At 43.3% G+C, this 20,307-nt stretch overlaps 1 protein-coding gene across 1 annotated transcript in view; it reads right to left on the bottom strand.

The window, feature by feature from the left end:
* Positions 1-20,307, bottom strand: part of LOC122729332 (collagen alpha-6(VI) chain-like) — a 112,179-nt gene continuing 91,872 nt past the window's right edge. Inside the window, 4 exon segments of the mRNA XM_043968161.1 lie at positions 1-169; positions 3,207-3,303; positions 8,683-9,354; positions 14,984-15,080. Coding sequence (XP_043824096.1) covers positions 1-169; positions 3,207-3,303; positions 8,683-9,354; positions 14,984-15,080 — 1,035 coding nt within the window.

The following is a 20,307-nucleotide window of genomic DNA, read 5'->3' as shown; positions in this document are numbered from 1 at the left end:
TTAAAGATGAGGCTTGGAGACAACACGTGGCATTTTGTTCCCAGTTTTAAGGGGATGGGATGTATTCCTGGTATAACCATTAGTGTTCCAAAGAGCATTACCCCGCACTACTCTTGAGAGAGGTTTTTTGGACAGAAACTTCGCTTCGAGTAGTCCAGCTCGGGCAAGGCTATATAAGAAAAAGATGGAAAACACATCAGAAGGTTGAGAAAGCCAATTTTATCCAACTAGGAATAAAAATTTAATATTTACCTTCTGAAATTATTTTTGTGCCCATTTTCTTTTTACCTCAGGATCCTAGAACTACAAGGGACCTTAGGGCTTATCTAGTCCAGTCCTCTCATTTTACAAATGAAAAAGCAGGTTCAGAGAAGCTGTGACTTTCCCTACATCCCCATTTTTCATTTTTACTTATATGTTATATTTTTGAAAGTTGTACATGTAACCAGTTCCTATGCCATAAGCCGTATATATTCCTTGTTCATTGTTTTTTGTATTAACTCCACCAAATAAGTGAATGATGGAAATAAACAGACATAAAACTCTGAAAAGTCAATTTCACAACTATAAGAGACTCTGGCAAAATGTTTGATGGAGAAAAGATTAAAAAGACTCATGTCAAATAAAAGGGAATTAAAGGGGTGCCTACTTATTCGGGAATGTCTAAAATAATTATTGCTATATGAATATAATGGACTATTGTGCCAAAAGAAATGATGAAAAATGGACAGATTGAGAGAAGATATATATATATATATATACACACACACACACATATATATATGTATATATAAACATATAAATATAAATAAATGGAAAGAGAATTAGGTGGAACCGGAACAATTTATACAATAACACAATCACAGAGGGAAACAACTGTGAATGACTTTGGAACTCTGGCCAATATAATAAAAAACCAGTAGCCCCAAAGAATGAAGAAGCATATTGCCCATCTCTTGACAGAGAGGTACTGGACTCAAAACACCTGATATATTTTTGGACAAGTCAATAAGGGAATTTGCTTCATTTGACAATGTATATTCGTTATAAGGCTTTCCTTTTGTTTTCTTGTTAAATTGGAAGGTGGGGAAGTGGAAGGGAGAAAATAAATGTTTGTTCACTGGAAAAAATGTAATACTAAAAATGTGTTGGGAAATATTAGAAATGCCAGTTCAAATTAGGTCAGCAACGATTAGGGCAGGTTAGGGGAAGGGGAAGAATTGTATTGAATTGTGGATATCAATGTCAAAATAGCCTGAATGTATTAAAGAATACAGAGATTTTGCCCATTATCAGAATTGCCTTTGATATATATATATATGATATATATATGTATATATATAATATCATATATCAATAAAGTTATCTTTCCTCCATTCAGAAGAAAGACACTTTTGGAAGTAGCTTTGTGACAAGTATAATTTTCACACAGTTAAAGGTTAACAGATATACTTTTTGGAGTTAAACTATCTTAGCCCTGTAAACCCATTCACTTTAAGGGCTAGGAGGAAGCAATTTCCTGACTGGGTACCATAATTAACAGGTGACTGCCTGCCTTTTGTTGTCTCTACACTGACAGGGCTCTTACCACAAGGCTTCCCAGGACAGTCGACCCTGGCTAGCCATATGTCTCCTCAGTTGTTCATGGTCTGACATGCTTCCTTTCCCCCGACTCATCTGATAAACACCATTTATCCTCCACCTATATCTCACAAAGCCCAGGGGAGGAGGAATGAGTTGATTCTCACTCAAGCTGTCCTGAGGAACTGCAAAGTCATCTTTGTTGCTTGTCATGCTCCTCATAGACAGCTGGTACTTTTATCTCAGACAATTTCTGGTGTTCCAATCTGCTGCCTTTCCACTCACATTTCCTGTGCACAGCACAACTAAAGGGTGCCAGGGGAAGCTGTGTGGGCTTATCTTCTGTTGCATTTATTGGATGTTGACAGACAAATCTGACAAGGTTCAGCCAACATAAACTGTGAGAAATCTCACAAATAATGCCATTGACTTCCTGTCTGAATCCCTTAATGCCCTCTCAATTTTACAGCAATGACATCATTTATGAAACATACAGGAAATGCCCTTGGCATGCCTAGAACAATTTGGAGAAGGGGTGAAACGAATAAACCCAATACCTTCTCTTCCAAAACTTATCAGAGCTAGTCATTCAGTCTACCTCTAAAATAAAGAATACAGTGTTTGAATACATTATTAACTTTATAGACTGTCTCATGGGATGTCTTCATGAATTCACCATCTACTGAGATTGTCATGCAAATACAACCTGCCTTATTGTAACACCTACCCTAAATGCTTACCCTGTGCCTGTCAAATGACACTCTTTTCACATCATTCTAGAAGGGAGGATCAACAGACACCTTCAGTTCAAGAGAGTTAGCAGACTAGCTTTACAAGTCTTTTTTAGGTTACACTTCAGGAGGTGTTTGGTGCTGGACAGTTCCCTGGTTGCTTACCCTAGGGGAGCTGATTCTCATTAGGGCAGTTAAAAATTCTCTCTGATCTTCAAATAAGGCTGAAGAACCCATAAAAATAAATCACAAACACACTTAACTTGAGGGGAACATTTCATTTCCCAATCTTCACCAGCTGCCAGGTAATGGACATAATTCATAATGAAACTACCTATCAAGGGTAGTCCCGGCATGTAATTTCTAGCATATGCAGACTTGCTAGAGAGAACCAGGCACTGATAGGGAGACAACTGGGTTCAAGTTTCACCTTCCGCAATAACTATGTGACCTTGGGAAAAAAACAAACTCTCTGAGCTTCTTTTTTTTTTTTTCATATACTAAAATGGGGATAATGATACCTATATGCCTAATTAGCAGTACTTAGGAGAATAAAATGAGATAAATATACATACAGCACTCTAAGTCTTAGGACATATCTTAAGACCCAGGAAGTCCAACAATTTCATTTTATAGATGTGGAAAATAAAGCCTTAAAGCACAATATGATGGCTACTAGTGGATTTTTATTTCTAGAAAGGAGAGATGCATGTTTGTAAAGAGCTCACAGTTAAGAAGCATGCTAATGTCTCTCTCCTACAAACTCAGACTGAATTTGTTTTCTAAAGTGCAACACACAGAAACTTGTGCAGAAGGGAGAGCTAGAAATACTTCTGATAACAACAAAATCCATTTGCCTAGTCTACCACACACACAATAGAGGTTCCAACTTACAGGTGGCTTGACCGTTTGGAAGGCTGCTGTGGTTCTACAAGGTTGACTTTACTGCATTTTGCTTTGAAGTTTATTGGTGGATACTTGTTGATTGCACCTAGGGAGAGAGCAGGTTGTAGTTCATGTATTTACATGTAGTTTTCTGTCAACATGATTGCAAATCTATACACTATTCTATGTAGTATTTTCCACTTCTAATTACCTATTTCACAAACACAATGACCAAAGTGGTAAAATATGCTGCACATTAAATTTCTCAGTAGACTCATTTATGTATAGAGAAAATCCATCTATGTTAGTACTGTTGCTGCCACTAAAGCTAAGTGACTCCACTATCAAAGGATTCTGGGTAAGAACAATTGGTACTTGGTTACAAGATGTAGGACCACAAAAGCCAGCCACAGCTGGTGCAGCCTTAAAACATCAGTGTCCAGATTCCTCCACTGTCTAAATCCCCTCACTACTGAGCCCTGTTGTATCCCAAGAGCTTCATTCAGCAATCACCTCTGAAGCATCCTGATGGACTTTCTGTAAGGATGGAAGGATCAGAGGCTAGGGGAATCAATCCACATAGCTGATTGGCAGATACTGCCCATTTTTAACTAAAGGGTCCAGGCTGGGGCCAAGGGGTGTGTCCTGAGGTTGCAGTTGCTGCATCCTGTCCAAGAATCCAGATCCCCTGATTTGTGACACATCATTTGCCTCAGAACACAGATATCTAATAAACAGATGCTTTCAGAACTTGATTTTGGGGGAGGGTTTGCCTTAGTAAGCCAATTAGAGATTTTTTCCCCATCCAATAGGAATTACTATCCTTAATGCTTTATCTAGACATCTAAATGACATTCTCTACCCTGGGACACTACCACCACTACTACCACACTACTATACTACTGCTATACTACTACTATTGCACTACTATACCACCACCACCACCACCACCACCAACGACGACAACAACAATAACGAAGATAGTGGAGGAAAGGCAGTAAGTGCTCAGAGCTCCTGACACAATTACTCCAACCCCCCCCCCAATAACAACAATAACAATGACAAATAAATGAACACATAAGTAAATAGAGAAATAAATGAACAAATAAATAATAACAACAACGATAACAATGTTAACATTTTTAGCCCTGTTTTATAGATGAGGAAACTGGGGCCTAGAGAAGTTAAGCCACTTGCCTACAATCACACACTTAGTAAATACTGGAGGTAGGACAGGAGGCTAGGTGTTCCCGAGTTCAAGGCCAGTACTTTATTCACTGGGCTACACTGCCTCCAGCTAGTAAGCAAGAGGCAGAGCCCAAATTCCAACCCAGGGCTCTTAGCTTCAAAGCCAGCTCTTTTTACATTAGATCACAGTAAGATCTCAATAACTTTCCCAATAAGTTTCTCTTGGATGCTAAGCCCACTGAGAAGCCAAACAAAAAAAATAATAAATGAAAGGATTAATCTAAGGAAGCAAGGACCTGACCTCTAAATGAACTAATCTGGTGATATTTTGCATCCTCCCATATCCCCATTCTGCAGGATCAGAATGAAACTGCTCTTTCCAAAGTTATTGGCATGAACAACTATCTCAACCACAAGATCCAATGACCTTTTTTTCAATCCTTTTCCTTCGTGAGCTCTCTGCATCACCCAAAGCAGTCAAACACCTTCTCTTTCTGCAGACTTCTCCCCAAATAAATTTTTGTGGCTTTTCTCCTGGGTCTCCCTAAACCTTGTTGGTCTACTTCTCAGTCTCTTCTGCTGGATCTGCATCCATATGCTGCCACTAACTGGGGTGCCCCCCTTTTCTTTTCATACCATACTACCCGTCTTAGTGATCTCATTAGTTCCTATGGGTTCAGTGGTTATCTCCATGCAGATGATTTCCAAATTACACACACACACACACACACACACACACACACACACACAATCTCTCTGCTGAATTACAATCCTATATCTTTGCCACTTGAATATCTTACACCAGAAGTCAAGTTCAACACGTCCAAAACAGACCTCATCATCACTTGTCCCCCAAACTTTATCATCTTTCCCAAATGCCCTGTTACTGTCAAAGGCACTACTTTTCCTCCAGTCATCCAGGTTGAAGCCTCAGAGTCACCCTCAGCTCTTTGCTCTTACCACAGATCCACTTCCAGATCTCATCATTTCTCCCTTCTTGGTATTGCTCATATATGTCCCCTTCTCTCTACTCATTAAGGTACAAGCCTAGTTCAGGGCCCTTATCCCCTCTTACCTGTGCTACTACAATCCAGCCTTTGAAATGTCTCCCTTCCTCGTCTCTCCCCACTCCAATCCACCCTCCACTCAATTGCTAAGGTGATTCTTCTAAAACCTCTGTCTGCTCATGTCCCTCTCATGTTCAAGGATCATCCGGGACTCCCTGTTACTTCCAGGATCAAACATAAAAGGATCTGACATTTCGGGTTACCTGTAACCTGGCTCCTTCCTACCTTTTCAACTTTCTGTGCACTCCTCCATGCACTGGATGATCCAGCTTATGTTAGCCTACTTGCACTTCCTCCAACAGAACACTCATCTCCTACCTCTCTGCCTTTGCATCTGTCTTCTCCCATGCCTAAAAAGCCCATCTCCCCTCATCTCCAGCTCTCACTGCTCCTGGCTTCCTTCAAAACTCAGCTCAGATCTCACCTTTAGCAAGAGTTTTTTCTCAGTCGCCACCTCCCTTCTCTTAGGGGCAGCTAGTGGCGCCATGATGCATAGAGCACTAGGCCTGGAGTCAGAATTCTCATTTTCCTGAGTTCAAATCCAGCCTCAGATGCTCACTAGCTGTGTGACCCTGGGCAAGTCACTTAACCCTGTTTACCTCAGTTTCCTCATCTGTAAAATGAGCTGGAGAAGGAACAAGTCACCCTAGTACCTCTGCCAAGAAGACCCCAAACGGGGTTACAAAGAATTGGACACAACTGAACAACAACAAAAACTTCCCTACCCCAGTGCCTTCCCTTTTAACTTGCCTTCATTTACTCTGCCTAAAACTAGTATGTACCGAGTTACTTATCTCCTACATTGCCATTATCATAACATTTATGACACTGACAACATGCCAGGCACTGTCCTAAGTGTGCACAGTTATAATCTCATTTGATCCTCACGGCAACCCTTGGAGGTAGGTGCTATTCTAATACCATTTTTCATTTGAGGAAATCAAGGCAAACAAGCAAAGTCACTTGCCCAGGGTCACTCAGCTAGAAAGGGTCTGAGACTGATTTGAACTCAGGTCTTCTTGACTCTAGGCCCAGAGCTCTATCCCTGTGCTTTCTGAGGACAGGGACTGGTTCTGTCCTTCCTGACATCCCAGCCCTTAGTTCACAGTGCATAGAGCACAGTAAGAACAACTTGATAAATGCTTTCTTCTTGACTGACTGACTCTTAGAATTATATGTTAGGAATAAGGAAGGCTCAGCCCAGTGCATGGGACTTGTGTTATGACTTCTTAGCACAAAGGCTTTCCTTGCTTCCAGACTCCCAGCTCATGGTCCAGAGGGTGGAAGGTGCCAGATGTCTGGCCTCCAGATGAGTGGTGGTGCGATTGCTGTGCTTTTCTCTCCAAAGAGAAGCAAATTGCTTTCACATAGATCTTGCTCATGTTGAATGGTTCCTTTTCTTTACAGAGATGGCTCACTGGGCTCAACATTTACACTACTACTGGTTAGAAGAGTTAACCCCAGGGCTCCCCGCCATGAGGTAGGGATGTCTTCAGATCTTATCCTTTAATTTATTCAATAAGTGTCTTTTCAACATGTGACTGATGCTGGCCATGTATAGGCACCAATGTGTCCAATAAAATCTCAGATTCTTCTTTCTCTAAAACATGTATCTCTTGCCTGTGAAGTTCCCATTTCCTGATAGCGCTCCCAAGGGTTGCATGCTATGAACTCTGTCTTGGAACTAGAGTAAAGAACATTAGGTTCAAATCAGACTCTCTTTCTTCCTGTGTGACTGGGGAACTAAATGTGATTTCATTGACATAGGGAACTCCTAGGTAACAAACCCCCCTCTGCCAATGCAAGCAGACACCTTCTTTGCCACTTCTAGCCTGATAAATCTATCCAGATCATTGACAGCTTGACTTACCTGTCCAGAGTCACACTGCCAGTATTTCTCAGAGGCAGAAATTGAACACCACGCCTCCCTGGGTCGGAGGCCAGCTCACTATCCACTATGCCCGTCTCTCTATTTCACCTTCTCTAGCTCTCAGTTCCCTCTATGATAAAATGGGGGAGGGATCAGAGTAAGCTCAGGCAGACAAGATCTGTACCTGAAGGGTTGTCCAGTGGGAGGGAGATGGTATTGGTATTAGACTTGCCCAGGGGACACGACAAGGACTGATGGGTAAAAATGGGAGAAGGAAAACATAGGTACAAAAAGGAGAAGCTTTTCCCAACACTTAAGGCCACCCAGAGGAAGAATGGGCTGCCTCACAGGGTGGTCGGGTGGCCCTCATTTCAGCTCTTCCAAAAGAGGCTGGATGGCCACTTGTGTAGAGGGGACTACTAGGCTAGCAGCATTTGAGATTCCCTTCCAACGTGGGCCCATCCCCGAGGCTCGCCCTGAATTGCTCTGATTCTGCTTTGTAGTTTATTAAGCCACATTCTCTGCAGTTGTTTTTTACCCTCTGAGTCATTAACCTAGGGTCTTTAAACCCCCAGGGGCCTCATGCACCCCCCGAGAGCTTCCCAAGGACTCTCTGAGCAGCTTTCACAGGGTCTGTGAACTCAGTATTTCCTTCAATTATTTAAAAACAGGACTCTGAGAAGTGGCTTCACCAGATTATCCAAGGGGTTCATGACCCACAGAAAGGGTTACAACTCCCCCCCACCCCGCCCTGAGTTATATTTAAATATCAAAGTCATGCTTTTGAGGCAAACTCAGTGAAGTCTATGTTTCTTTTTTATGAGTACAAGTTGCAGTAATTACTGGCACCACAAGAAACAAGAGGCTTTTTTTTTTTTTTTTTTTTTGGTAAGGCAGCGCCTCATCCCCACGGCCGGAATGATGCCGCTCAAGACCTCAAACGTCACCTTAGCATCTTAAACAAACACAAAACCAAGTCTTGCCTCTTTCTTTTTGGCTCCTGCTCTTGTGTTTGCTGATGAAACCTAATTTTCCATCAAAGAGCACTATGCTAATGTTACATGGATGAAGATTCCAGGGCATAACTCGACTGCACTCTGTAACCTCACACTCTCCCAGACCCTGGGGCCTCATGCATACCAAAGCGTATGCAACGGCTGGGATGGCTCCTTCTCCACAGGAACCCAAGGTTGGACATGAAATGTTCCAGGGCCTGCGCTTCCCATCATACTTTATCACCCTCTTGCTTTCTTTCTGACCGTGCCGTTTATTCCCTGGGAGGATGCCAAGGAGACACCCAGATCCGTGGCTGCCTCCCAGGCCATTTTATGAACAGTAAAGGAATAAGTAAACTACTCACGTCTGACAGAGTTGAGAAAGGACTTCGCAAACTTCACCCCGTATCCGTGGTCTGGTTTGTGAATTCGGCCAAGTTGGACCAAGTGGTGATCGAGGGGGTGGCTGGCTAATTCTTCTAGCTCCTCATCATTGTGCATTAGGCCAAAAGAGAACACAAATATGGCGTAGCCTTGACATTTGGCCCGCAGAGATTCTCTCTTAAGGACCTTCTTATCCAAATAACTCGTTTCTCCAGCAGACACCACAAAAATGACTTTGTTTTTTCTCAGGTTGGGGGTGCCCGGGAAGATATTATCCACTGTCCATTGCAAGGCATGACCCAAGAAAGCTTCACCATTCAGCTGCTGAACTGACTCCTCGACGTGTCTCTTCATCAGGCGTTTATTATTGTAGGTGGTGAAATTGAACTCTGTCCTGACTGGGCTTGACCGAGTATTGGGTACAAAGCCTGGAGGAGCATGGCTCAGTAGTGCAACCCGGTCTCCGACAGAGGAGGTCTCTGGTTCAAAGGCAACATCAAAGTTATCCAGCATTGCTCTCAGAAAAGCCTTCGCATCCTCGAACTCTGCACGTCCCACATCTCGAGAGCCTTGGAAGAGGAAGGCTGCATCTATGTAAGCGGGGACTGCTGGAGGTTTAGCCTGCTCACAAGACACTTCTGGCTTGCAGTTGTCTGCAAAGAAACAATAGTTATTATTGCTATTAAGATATTATTATCATGGATGGAAAAGAAGAAATCAGAGTCTCTAGCCTTTGACTTTTGGAAACAGACTTGCCCCCCCAAACCCAACTGTATAAGTAACAGATTCCTAATTAAAGAACAATAAAATTTAAAAATGTTGGTGAATTTGTCTGATCATGTACTGTACTGAATGGAATCATTAATAGAAGGCCTAAGGGGGTGAAAGGGATGCTGTTTTCTGTACAGTGTGATTCACTCTTGGATTTTTGAGGATCCACTTGACCTATTCTGAATTTCAGATTTCACTGTGAGATAATGTAAGAAATGCTTCCACAACGAGAGCTGCCTCTTAAAAACATACTTTCCCCACAGAAATTCCACATGGGACATCACTGTAGCTCTCAACAGGCTAAAGTATCCTTCTTTATCACAGTATGTGCTCGATTTTTTTGGTGACTTCATGCATGTAGGGAACTTCTAGTGAGATTACTCCTCCAGCAGTGAAATGCAGATGAGTAACTGTCCTGGTAAGTCAGGGAGGCCCTGAGATGTAAAATGGCTTTCTCAAGGTCATTTGGCCAGTATGTGTCAGAGGCTGGATGTAGGTCCTCTAGTTTTTAAGATTTGCCTCCATCCGAGCAATTTGGAATTATGCCCAAAGGGCGATAAAGCTGTGCATACCCTTTGACCCAGCAATCCCACTTTTAGGTCTTTTGCCCAAAGAAATCACGGAAGGGGGAAAGGGATCCACATGTACAAAAATATTTATAGCTGCTCTTTACGTGGTAGCAAGGAATTGGAAGTTGAGGGGGTGCCCATCAATTGGGGAATGGCTGGACAAGTTGTGGTATATGAATACAATGGAATACTATTGTGCTGTAAGAAATGATGAGCAGGAAGAGTTCAGAGAAACCTGGAGGGTCTTACGTGAGCTGATGATGAGTGAGATGAGCAGAACCAGAAGAACATTGTACACAGTATCATCAACAATGAGTGTTGACCTACTGTGATGGACTATATTCTTCTCACCAATGCAATGGTACAGAAGAGATCCAGGGAACTCATGATAGAAGAGGATCTCCAACAACAAGAGAAAAAAAAAGAAAGAAAGAACTGTGGAGTATAGATGCTGATTGAACCATATTATTTCTTTTGTTTTGGGTGCTGTTGTTTGTTTTTTTTTTTCTATTTTGAGGTTTTGCATCACTGCTCTGATTCTTTCTCTTGTAACAGGATTAATGCAGAAATAGGATTAATGTTATTATGTGTATATATATATATATGTGTGTGTGTATATATATATATATGTATATGTATAGAGATATATAGATATAACCTATATCAGATTACCTGCTGTCTAGGGGAGGGGGGAGGGAGGGGAGGGAGGGAGAAAAATCTGAAATTGTAAAGCATGTATAAACAAAAGTTGAGAACTATCTTTACATGTAACAGAAAAAATAAAATACCTCATACATTAAAAAAAAAAAAAGATTTGCCTCCATCCACTCCATAAACCTTGTTCCCTCTCAGAATATGAGATACCGTGTAAAGATTCAGAATGCTTGCATGTTTAGACTATAGCAACATCTTCTCTAGGGCACAGAGTGCCCAGTCTGCAGTCAGGAAGACTCTTGTTCCTAAGTTCAAATCTGGCCTCAGATACTTACTAGCTGTGTGACCCTGGGCAAGTCACTTCACCCTGTTTACCTCAGTTTCCTCCTCTGTAAATAAGCTACAGAAGGAAATGGCAAACCCCTTAAGTATCTTTGCAAGAAAACCCCAAATGCAGTCACAAAGAGTCAGACGTGACTGAACAAGAACATCCTTTAATCATGGTACCAATGATCAGATAAGAAAATATGTGTAAAACACTTAACATGGTGTCTAGTCCATAACAGGTGTTCAACATATGATTGTTCTTTTCCCCTTCCTGGTTCCCCCCCAACAACAGGTACTTTTTCTCACCTTCTTCACTTTTTAAGTAGAATGATCCTTGAACAATTAAACTTTTATTTCAATTTATACAAAATTAGTATCTGTGTTGCAAAGTTGAAGCACAGGAATATAATAAACATTTATGGACTTTCATAAAGCATCATGGACATCTCTAATTGTGAATAAATGTATCAGAAAAAGAAAAAAAGGACTGCGTTGTTTTTCTCTCATTTGACTGACTGTTATGGGTATTCCAACTTTTATTATGTACGAAGTTGGTGTTCAACACAAGGTAGGTGTTCCAGAAGGCACTTGACAGTGACTGCTCAGAACAAATGCTCTGTGAGCTCATCGGGGTGGGGGCAATCCTGCTGTGGCTTCTCCTTCCAATTCATCAACTAATTAACAACTATTTCTTAAGCTCTCACCGTGTCCTTGGCACTGTGCTAAGTGCTAGGGATACAAGTAAAAAGAATGAAACTATCCTTAGTAGTATCGCGCTGACATTCTAGTTGGGAAGCTATTACAGGTAAAAATATATAGAGGACCAATTGCTGCTGCTATTGTTCATCCTTCATTCTCAAAGAGGACCAATGACATCATGGCTGATGTTTTGGTTTGGCAAGTGAATAAGATTTAAGTGAGGCAGAGCTGTGCAAAGTCATCAGCCTCCCTGTCTCCTCCAGAGTCATTGAGTCCAGTGGCAAGACACAGGTCAAGACACCTGGAGGTGGCTCTGGATGCAGTGGGAGACCTTGGTCTTTTTTAAGCTAAGTTCTTCCCCAGGTCTCAGTTTGTCTGAGGCAACACCCATTCAAGGATTAAGACAAAAGCTGGCCTAGTTTGCCTTCATAAAAGAATCTATCTGGGAGGGGAAGACCCTCAGAGTTTCTGGCCAAAATAGAAACAATGGCTATTTACACTCACTCTGAGCCATCAAAGCCCAATAAAGTTAATAAAAACACATAGGAACATACAAAGGGGTTTGGGAGGGAAGGGAGGACACCAGCTGCTGAGGGAGAGGCGGAATCAAGAAAGGCTGCGAGGGGAAGTTGTGGCTTGAGCTTCATCTTAAAGAACGGGGGATATTCCAGGAAGGAAGGGACACTAACAGCAGAAGACTTGGGAATTAAATACTCTCACTGTCACCATATATTACTCTTTGCTTTCTTCTTGTGTCACTGAGCAAGTCATTAATCCTAGGGAGTCTCCTGAGGCACAGAGAAGGATCACACAGCTAATAAGTGTCAGTGTGAGGATGTCACAACCACAACCATAACAACAACCAACATTTAGGCCTTTTATTAAGTGCCAGGCAATGTGTTAAGAAGCACTTTATACTGATTATCACATTTGATCCTCAAAACAATCCTGCCAGGTAGGTGGTATTATCTCCGTTTTACAGTTCAGGAAACTGAGGCAAACAGGGGTTAAGTGACTTGCTCAGGGTCATACCACTAGAAAGTGTGTGAGGCTGGATTTGAACGCAGGTCTTCCTGACTCCATGTCTAGCACTGTGTACACTATGGCGCCATCTAGCTGCCTCACACGGAGCCCAGCGCCATATCTGTTCACATTTTGTGCAGCTTCTATGTTGTACACAGTAGGCAGTTAATAAATGTCTGGTGGATGAAAACACGATGTTGTTGATGACCATATTGGTCATTTACTTGCCATCCACCTTGCACATTGCTGTAAATTGTGGACATTGTCATCTACTCTTCTACTACATCCTTCCAGGGGACTTAGCCCTCTTGCATCTGGAACACTCAACCTGGGGTCCATGCAGACCCAAGTGGTGAGCATGGACCCATAATCAAGTCAACACTGTCATTGTTACTGGAAAGGGCATGCCAATCAATTCCCCACTGCCTCTTCCTGAGAGAGTTGGGTGGCACAGTAATTAGAACATTGGACTTGGAAATAGGAAGCCCTGAGTTCAAATTCTGCCTCAGGACACTTACTAGCTGTGAATCCTGGGTGAGTCCTATAACTCATCTTAGCATCAGCTTCCTCATCTATAAAATGGGCATGATAAGAGCATTGACAAGGTTGTTGTGAGGATTAAATGAGGTAACACACGTCGGTACTTTATGAACATTAAAGAGCTATGTTAATGCCGGTGATTTCTTATTATTGTGGCTCCACTCATCATTCCTGCCCCCCCATGACTCCTCTATACATCCTGACCTCCCCTGATTACAATGTATGATTTTGAGGGCCAGGGCTATCCTGTTAGCGTTCAATACCCAGGAAGTGTATCATTCATTCAAGAGGAAAGCATGCCAAACAGTATGAAATCTGCATCAATGGCTGTGATGCAGCTGCTATGATGGAATGCAAGGGAAAGCTATGCCAGTGACAGATTAATTAGTGTGGGTGATCTGAGCGTGCAACAGGAAATGCCAGGGATTTATCCTGGTGCTAGACCAATTACAGGTATAGCTACGGAGAAATTATCTTTCTCTTGCTGAAATCTAGTGAAGTTTTATGACCCTGTATAATAGTCGGATTAAGGGGAAAAGAGAGTCCTCTCTCTGTGCATGATTAGGAAGCTGTCTCCACGATTCCGAGACAGCAGGGTGTCCATTTGTTCACTTATGCAGTTATTTTAATTGCTGGGAACTACAGCCAAAATATCTTCCATTCTGTGCCTAAGAGACCAAGGGGAAAAAAAGGATCCAAACCAAGAAAATTGCAGCAGAAGCCCTCCAAAGACACATGTATTCACAGTTCCTAACCTTGCAACATACCAACTCTGTGGTGTAAGTGGGGTGTCCATAAAAGCCCCAAGCCATGATCCACAGTGGAATCTACCTCTCCTGACTTTTATTGGGAGTTCAACTGCTTCCCATCATCTCCAGAATGTAGAGTGACATAAAAGGAGGAAAGAGACTAAGAGATGCTGGAAGGGGCGGGAGGGAGGGGGCAGCAAGAATACAGGAAGGAGAGAGAGAATTAAAGAGTAAGAAAGCCCCCTGAAAAATCTTTTTTTGTGTGGGGGGAGGCAGGGTGATGAGGGTTAAGTGACTTGCCCAGGGTAACACAGCTAGTAAGTGTCAAGTGTCTGAGGCCGAATTTGAACTCAGGTCCTCCTGAATCCAGGGCCAGTGCTTTATGCATGGTGCCACCTAGGTGCCCTCCATTTGTGAGATTCTGATTTTCAATTATTTTTTAAAAATCTGTTATATTTGGGGAATTGGGTCATTTCACATTCCATCTAGCGAAGGGTGATGGGTTCTGCAAATGGATTCTGTCCCTACCAAACCAAAAATTCCTGAGCACAAATGGAGGCGATGAATATCTGAAAAGCAGATTTCAGAGAATCCAGAGGTTTAAGGTTATAAAAATGTATACAGTCCACATTTACAGCTCCCTAGTGGAAAAACCTGGAAACCATAAATGACAGATTTTTCTAAAAACCATAAACATTTCTTGGTAACATCAAATGGTCCAACTGGCCCCTGCTGCGAGGCTTCAGTAGAGTTATAAGGAAGGGGAACCTGGCTTGAGGCACCATGGGATTCAACCCGCCAAACGGAGCCGGGCCATGCCTGTAACACAGTCAGGGCTCCAGGGAAATTCTCCTCAAGTTACACACATCCCCGCCAAGCCCCAGTCATACTTGCCAACAGTGACTCAGTGCACAAGGAGATCTGCCTCGTGCTCTGCCAATGGTCCTTACCGTAGCAGAATGTACACTGTTGGAGCCTCTTCAACATTGGCCTGTAGTCAGCCCTCGGTGGGATAGTTAGCACCTGAAAAGCACCAGTGTCGTCAATCTGCAGGGAACAAAACCAAGAGAGATCCAGCTTAGTGTGTGAGATTAATAGCACATGGACTTCCATGGAAAAAAGTCACCAGAGGCTAGTATTCTGCCAATGCTTTCTCCAAAAAGATCCATCTACAAGCAGGGAGGCAATGCTGTTGTTCATTTCAGATATTAGTGGCTGGGTGGAACCAGAGTGTGCACAGCACGGGACCTGGAGTCAGGCTGACCTGAGTTCAAATCTACCCTCAGATACTTGCTGGCTGTGTGATCCTGGGCAAATCACATCATCTCTTTCTGCCTTTGTTCCCTCATTTGTAAAGTGGAAAGAATGATAGCAACTACTTCCCAGGGTAGTTGCAAAGAAAAAGTGAGATGATATTTGTGAAGTGCTTTGTAAACCTTAATTTATTGTTGCTCAGTTATTTTTCAGTCACATCTAACTCTTCGTGACCCTGTTTGGTATTATCTTGGCAAAGATATTGGAGTAGTTTGCCATTTCCTTCTCTAGCTTATTTTACAGATAAGGAAACTGAGGCAGTCTGAGTTAAACGACTTGCCCAGGGTCACACAGCTTGTTAAGGGTCTGAGGCCAGATTCGAACTCAGGAAGAGGAGTCTTCCTGACTCCAGGCCCAGAGCTCTGTGCACATGGAACAGGTAAAGATACAGAGGTCCAAAGAGATTAAACAATTTGCCTGCTATCACACAGCCAGGAAAAGATGGAGATAGGATATGCCCTCAGGTCTTCCTGCCTTCAAGCCTAGCATTCTACCCTCTCGATAGACTCTGCTCCTCCTCTGTGGTAACAGTCTCTGGGCCTTGGACGCCCCGCTATCAAGCAAGGGAAGTGGACTGAATGTCCGAGGTCCCTTCCAACTCCATCTGTGATTCTACGGCTGGAGGTTGGAAAAATTCCAATTATTGGATTATTTTTGACTAGCCGTGTTCCCACTGATCCAGGTTCTTTAAATGCCAAGAACTCAATTTCATAGAAAAGAAAGGTGTAATGATTGAGTTATATCACATGCTAATTAAGATGCCATTCACAAAGTGCTGAAAATGACTGTAACAGTCACCTGGTCAAGGATTCTGAACCTGCTTTTAGAGCCTGGGCCCCTTTCATTGTGTCTGGAGAAGCTCACGGACCCTTCCCCGCCACGTTTTTAAATCCCCAAAATACAACCCAGATTACAAAGCAAACCTATTGTACTGAAATGCGGTTATCAAAATGTATTTTTTTAAAATCCTCATTCTCAGAAACCAGGTTATGGATCCCAGCTTGGTGCTTCCAGATGCAGTGAAAAAGTCACAAGTATCATCTGTTGTAACCGTCCTCGCTGTTCAAGGACGTTTTGAGACCCACAGATCTATGCACACACATTCACCAAGTGCTCTCTGAAGAGGCCGGATCCCACAAAGTTTGAGTCCGTTCACTTCAGGGAGATAAAGACAGTCTAAAATTTCTATTTCTACTTCGGGCATGTAGCACAGCACTCGGTATCAAGTTGGAACTTAATAAATGCTTTTCCCATTCCAATCCAGAGTTTTAAAATGCATCTTTGGGATTTCCTTTGGATGGGCTGGTTTAGGGCCAGGAGTTCAGGGTTTCAGTCCCTGCTCTGATACCTAATGCCTTTGTTTAATTTTGAGGTCACCTGATTCCTCTCGGACTCAGTTTCTTTAATCTGTAAAAAGAGGGTCCTACCTTCCTAAGAGAGCTGTCATGAGAATAAAGAGGTCACTTTGATCTCAATGGGAATTATTATTATTGATCAGACATCAGTATTTTATTTTTTTGTTTTGTTTTGTTTTTTGCAGGCAATGAGGGTTAAGTGACTTGCCCAGGGTCACACAGCTAGTAAGTGTCAAGTGTCTGAGGCCGGATTTGAACTCAGGTCCTCCTGAATCCAGGGCCAGTGCTTTAACCACTGTGCCAGCTAGCTGCCCCCATTATCAGTATTTTATTTGAACAATGGCACTATTCGGACAAACACCAGCCGGTTGTTGACACATCTCTTGCCTCACCCCAAGCTTGAGAACTAGCTGTTTTGGAGGACATTCCCTCTTTTCCCCTCAGCATGACTAGATCCACAAGGTCATATCAATTAAGCAATTACCCTGTTCCAGGCACTGGGCCAAAGGCAGGGAGGCAGGTGGGAGAGAGTAGACTGCTGAGCAGTCTTCCACCCCCGCCTCTCCTCGTCTGTGGGCTTGTGGCAAGGGGTCTGCAGACCCGTCTGAACATTTCATTAAGTGAGCAAGCCTGAATAAACAGCTTGTTATGCTCAATAGTTACTATTTTTAAATCCACATGGATGCCATTGTGATTAACATGATGCAAATTCATTTAAAATTATTAATGAATTCACAGGAGCCCGTCACTGTGCCTTTCCCCAATCAGTGGCTACTAACAGTGTAGCTACAGCGGGGAGGAACATTGACTGGTGTCAGAGGAACTTTGCTTTCCTTCCTGAGTGACTATGGGAAAATCACTTGACTTCCCTGCACCTCAGTTTCCTCATCTGTAAAATAAGGGGACTGGACTACATGGCTTCGGAGGTCCCTCTCAGCTCAACATCCATGACTCCTTAAGACTTGTGTAGATCTATGAAACATTTTAATGTTAAAATAGGGTCCTTACTGGTCAATGAACAAAATTATTTTTATTATTTTTTATTTTTTTGGTGAGGCAATTGGGGTTAAGTGACTTGCCCAGGGTCACACAACTAGTAAGTGTCAAGTGTCTGAGGCCGCATTTGAACTCAGGTCCTCCTGACTCCAGGGCTGCTGCTCTATCCACTGTGCCACCTAGCTGTCCCTGAACAAGCAATTATTAAGCCAGAGAAACTAAGAGGCAGGGGTGAAGGGGCAGAGCGTTCCAGGCATGGGGGACAGACAATGAAAAGGCAGAAAGAAGGATAGAATGTTGTCTTTGAGGATGCAGGTCAGTGGGGTCTGGTATGGGGGTGTGAGAGGATGATTCCATTTTGATTATTCACTTAACCTTTGTAGGAGCGCCAAAGCTACCATGAAGCCCTGGGCTGGGAGGTCTGAGGGCCAGGGCTGACCTACCTTCTGCAAGTCTTGTGGGGATATCCAGCTATTGGTAAATTCAAGTAAAGTTAAAAATAGTCATGGAGAAGAATCATTTTGTAATCGACAGTTTTGTGATAACAACAGATGCCAAGGAATTCTCTATAAAAACCTCAGACTGAGCTTTGAAAGCCCTGCAGACTTCCCAGCATGCACAAGGTGTGGCTTTTGTTCCCACGATCAGAGAGAGCCTTTTAACTGGAAACATTTTCTTAGACCCGGATCAGCCAAACAAGGCAATGAAATAAAAATACGCATCAAGGTATGTAAAGCCCAAACACATTTCTGAGCCAGAACGTTCCCCAAAATAGAGAGGCCTGCCCAGTATCAGAATTCTGAACATGTAGCAAGAAAGAGCCTCTAAAAATAAGTATTTGTCACCAGACAGGTCTGGAGAGAAACAGCCAGGACTCGAGCAAATCTCTGAATAAAGGCTTTTCCCTTTCCACAAATGCCTCCCCATTTCAGAAGTGACTAAGAGCCCTGTTACTCAGCCTGATACATAGCTGGCTATCTCTAAGAAGCCGGCCATGGGCCACTTCGCTGGAGGCTGGAGAGGAGGCGGCTGGTCTGTGCTGGGAAAGGTGTGACAGAAAGGCTGCTGCCTTTAGGAGGGAGGAGAGACCTGGGTTTGACTCGGATACTTCTTGTGTAATGGAGGTCAAGTCACTTGATCTTTCTGAGCCTCAGTTTCCTCATCTGTAAAATGGAGGTAACAGTGCCTTTGGTACATGCTCCACAGGATCATGAGACTGTGGGTGTAAAAAAGCTTATACTATTAATGATTAAAACTGCACTAAGGGGGCAGCTAGGTGGCACAGTGGATAAAGTACCGGCCCTGGATTCAGGAGGATCTGAGTTTAAATCCGGCCTCAGACACTTGACACTTACTAGCTGTGTGACCCTGGGCTCCCCCTTCTCCTGCTGGTGACTTCCTCCTAGAACCTCCAGGCCAACCCTGCTCACAACCTTTCCTCCTCTCTCCTTCCTCTTCCCCTTCCCCTTTATGCGTTGTTTCCTCCCATTAGAGTGTAAGTCCCTTGAAGACAGGGAGTTTAGTTTTGCTTGTATCCGTATTCTCAGAACTTAACAGAAGCTCCTGGACTTGATGTGACTCAACATCCCGTCACATAGCTGAAGGGGCACCCCATCTCTAAGGAATGCACCCTATGGGCATTATTCATGGGGGACAGATCAGAGCTCAGCCAGCACCTTCTTTCCTCTGATTTTGGCATACCCTGGGCGGGGACTCTGGAGAAGTCTAGACCCCCAAACAGATCACCACAATGACACCATTAGAGGAAGAAGAGAGAGGCAGCTGTTCTGCTTCTCCAGGTCTCAAGTGGCCTCTCTCTGACTTACTACACACCCTCCTCAGATCTACTTGTAGACAGCTCTGACACAAGGTTCACAGACTCCTTGCTTAACTTCTGGCTTTACTGAAATACTGCAGTGGAATCACCAGTGCAATCAGCTGCTAATGGTATCTATTGTTCTCTCTAGCCCTGGGGCTGGAGGAGAATCCAGGACTATCTTCCACCTACAAGAACCCATCTTCAGGACTTTTCCTCTGCTTTCCCACCTCTATGCCTTTGCTCACACATGCCTTTGCCTGCCTTTCCTCCACCTGCTGAAATCCTCTCCTGCTCATTCTTTAAGGACCAAATCAAATGCTACTTTCTCAAGTAGCATCTCTCTTCCCTCCCCTCCATTCCACCTCCCATAACATAATATGCCCCTCTTATTCACTTACCATTTAAAGCTAACATTTCCATCTCTCTCTAGGGTCACAAGGGGCTTATATCTCCATTGGTCTGCTTGAGCCTCCCGACAACTCAGTGAGGCAGGTGCTCTTATCTCCATTGTTGAAGCTAAGACATGTCTTATTTCCCTGCAGGATTGTGCCTTCCATTTCTTTTCTTTTTTTCTTTTTTGTGTGTGATGCATGGGGGTTAAGTGACTTGCCCAGGGGTCACACAGCTAGTAAGTGTCAAGTGTCTGAGGCTGGATTTGAACTCAGGTCCTCCTGAAATCCAGGCCGATGCTCTATCCAGTGTACCACCTAGCCTGCCCCTCCATTTCTTTTCTTTACTGTGTATGACTTCCCCTCACTGAACATAACAGAAACTTTGGATATATTTGCTG

The sequence above is a fragment of the Dromiciops gliroides genome, chromosome 5 (assembly GCF_019393635.1).
Source record: "Dromiciops gliroides isolate mDroGli1 chromosome 5, mDroGli1.pri, whole genome shotgun sequence".
NCBI classification, from domain to species: domain Eukaryota; kingdom Metazoa; phylum Chordata; class Mammalia; order Microbiotheria; family Microbiotheriidae; genus Dromiciops; species Dromiciops gliroides.
The sequence above is the reverse complement of the archived record's forward strand: the minus strand, read 5'-3'. Positions and strand labels throughout refer to the sequence as shown.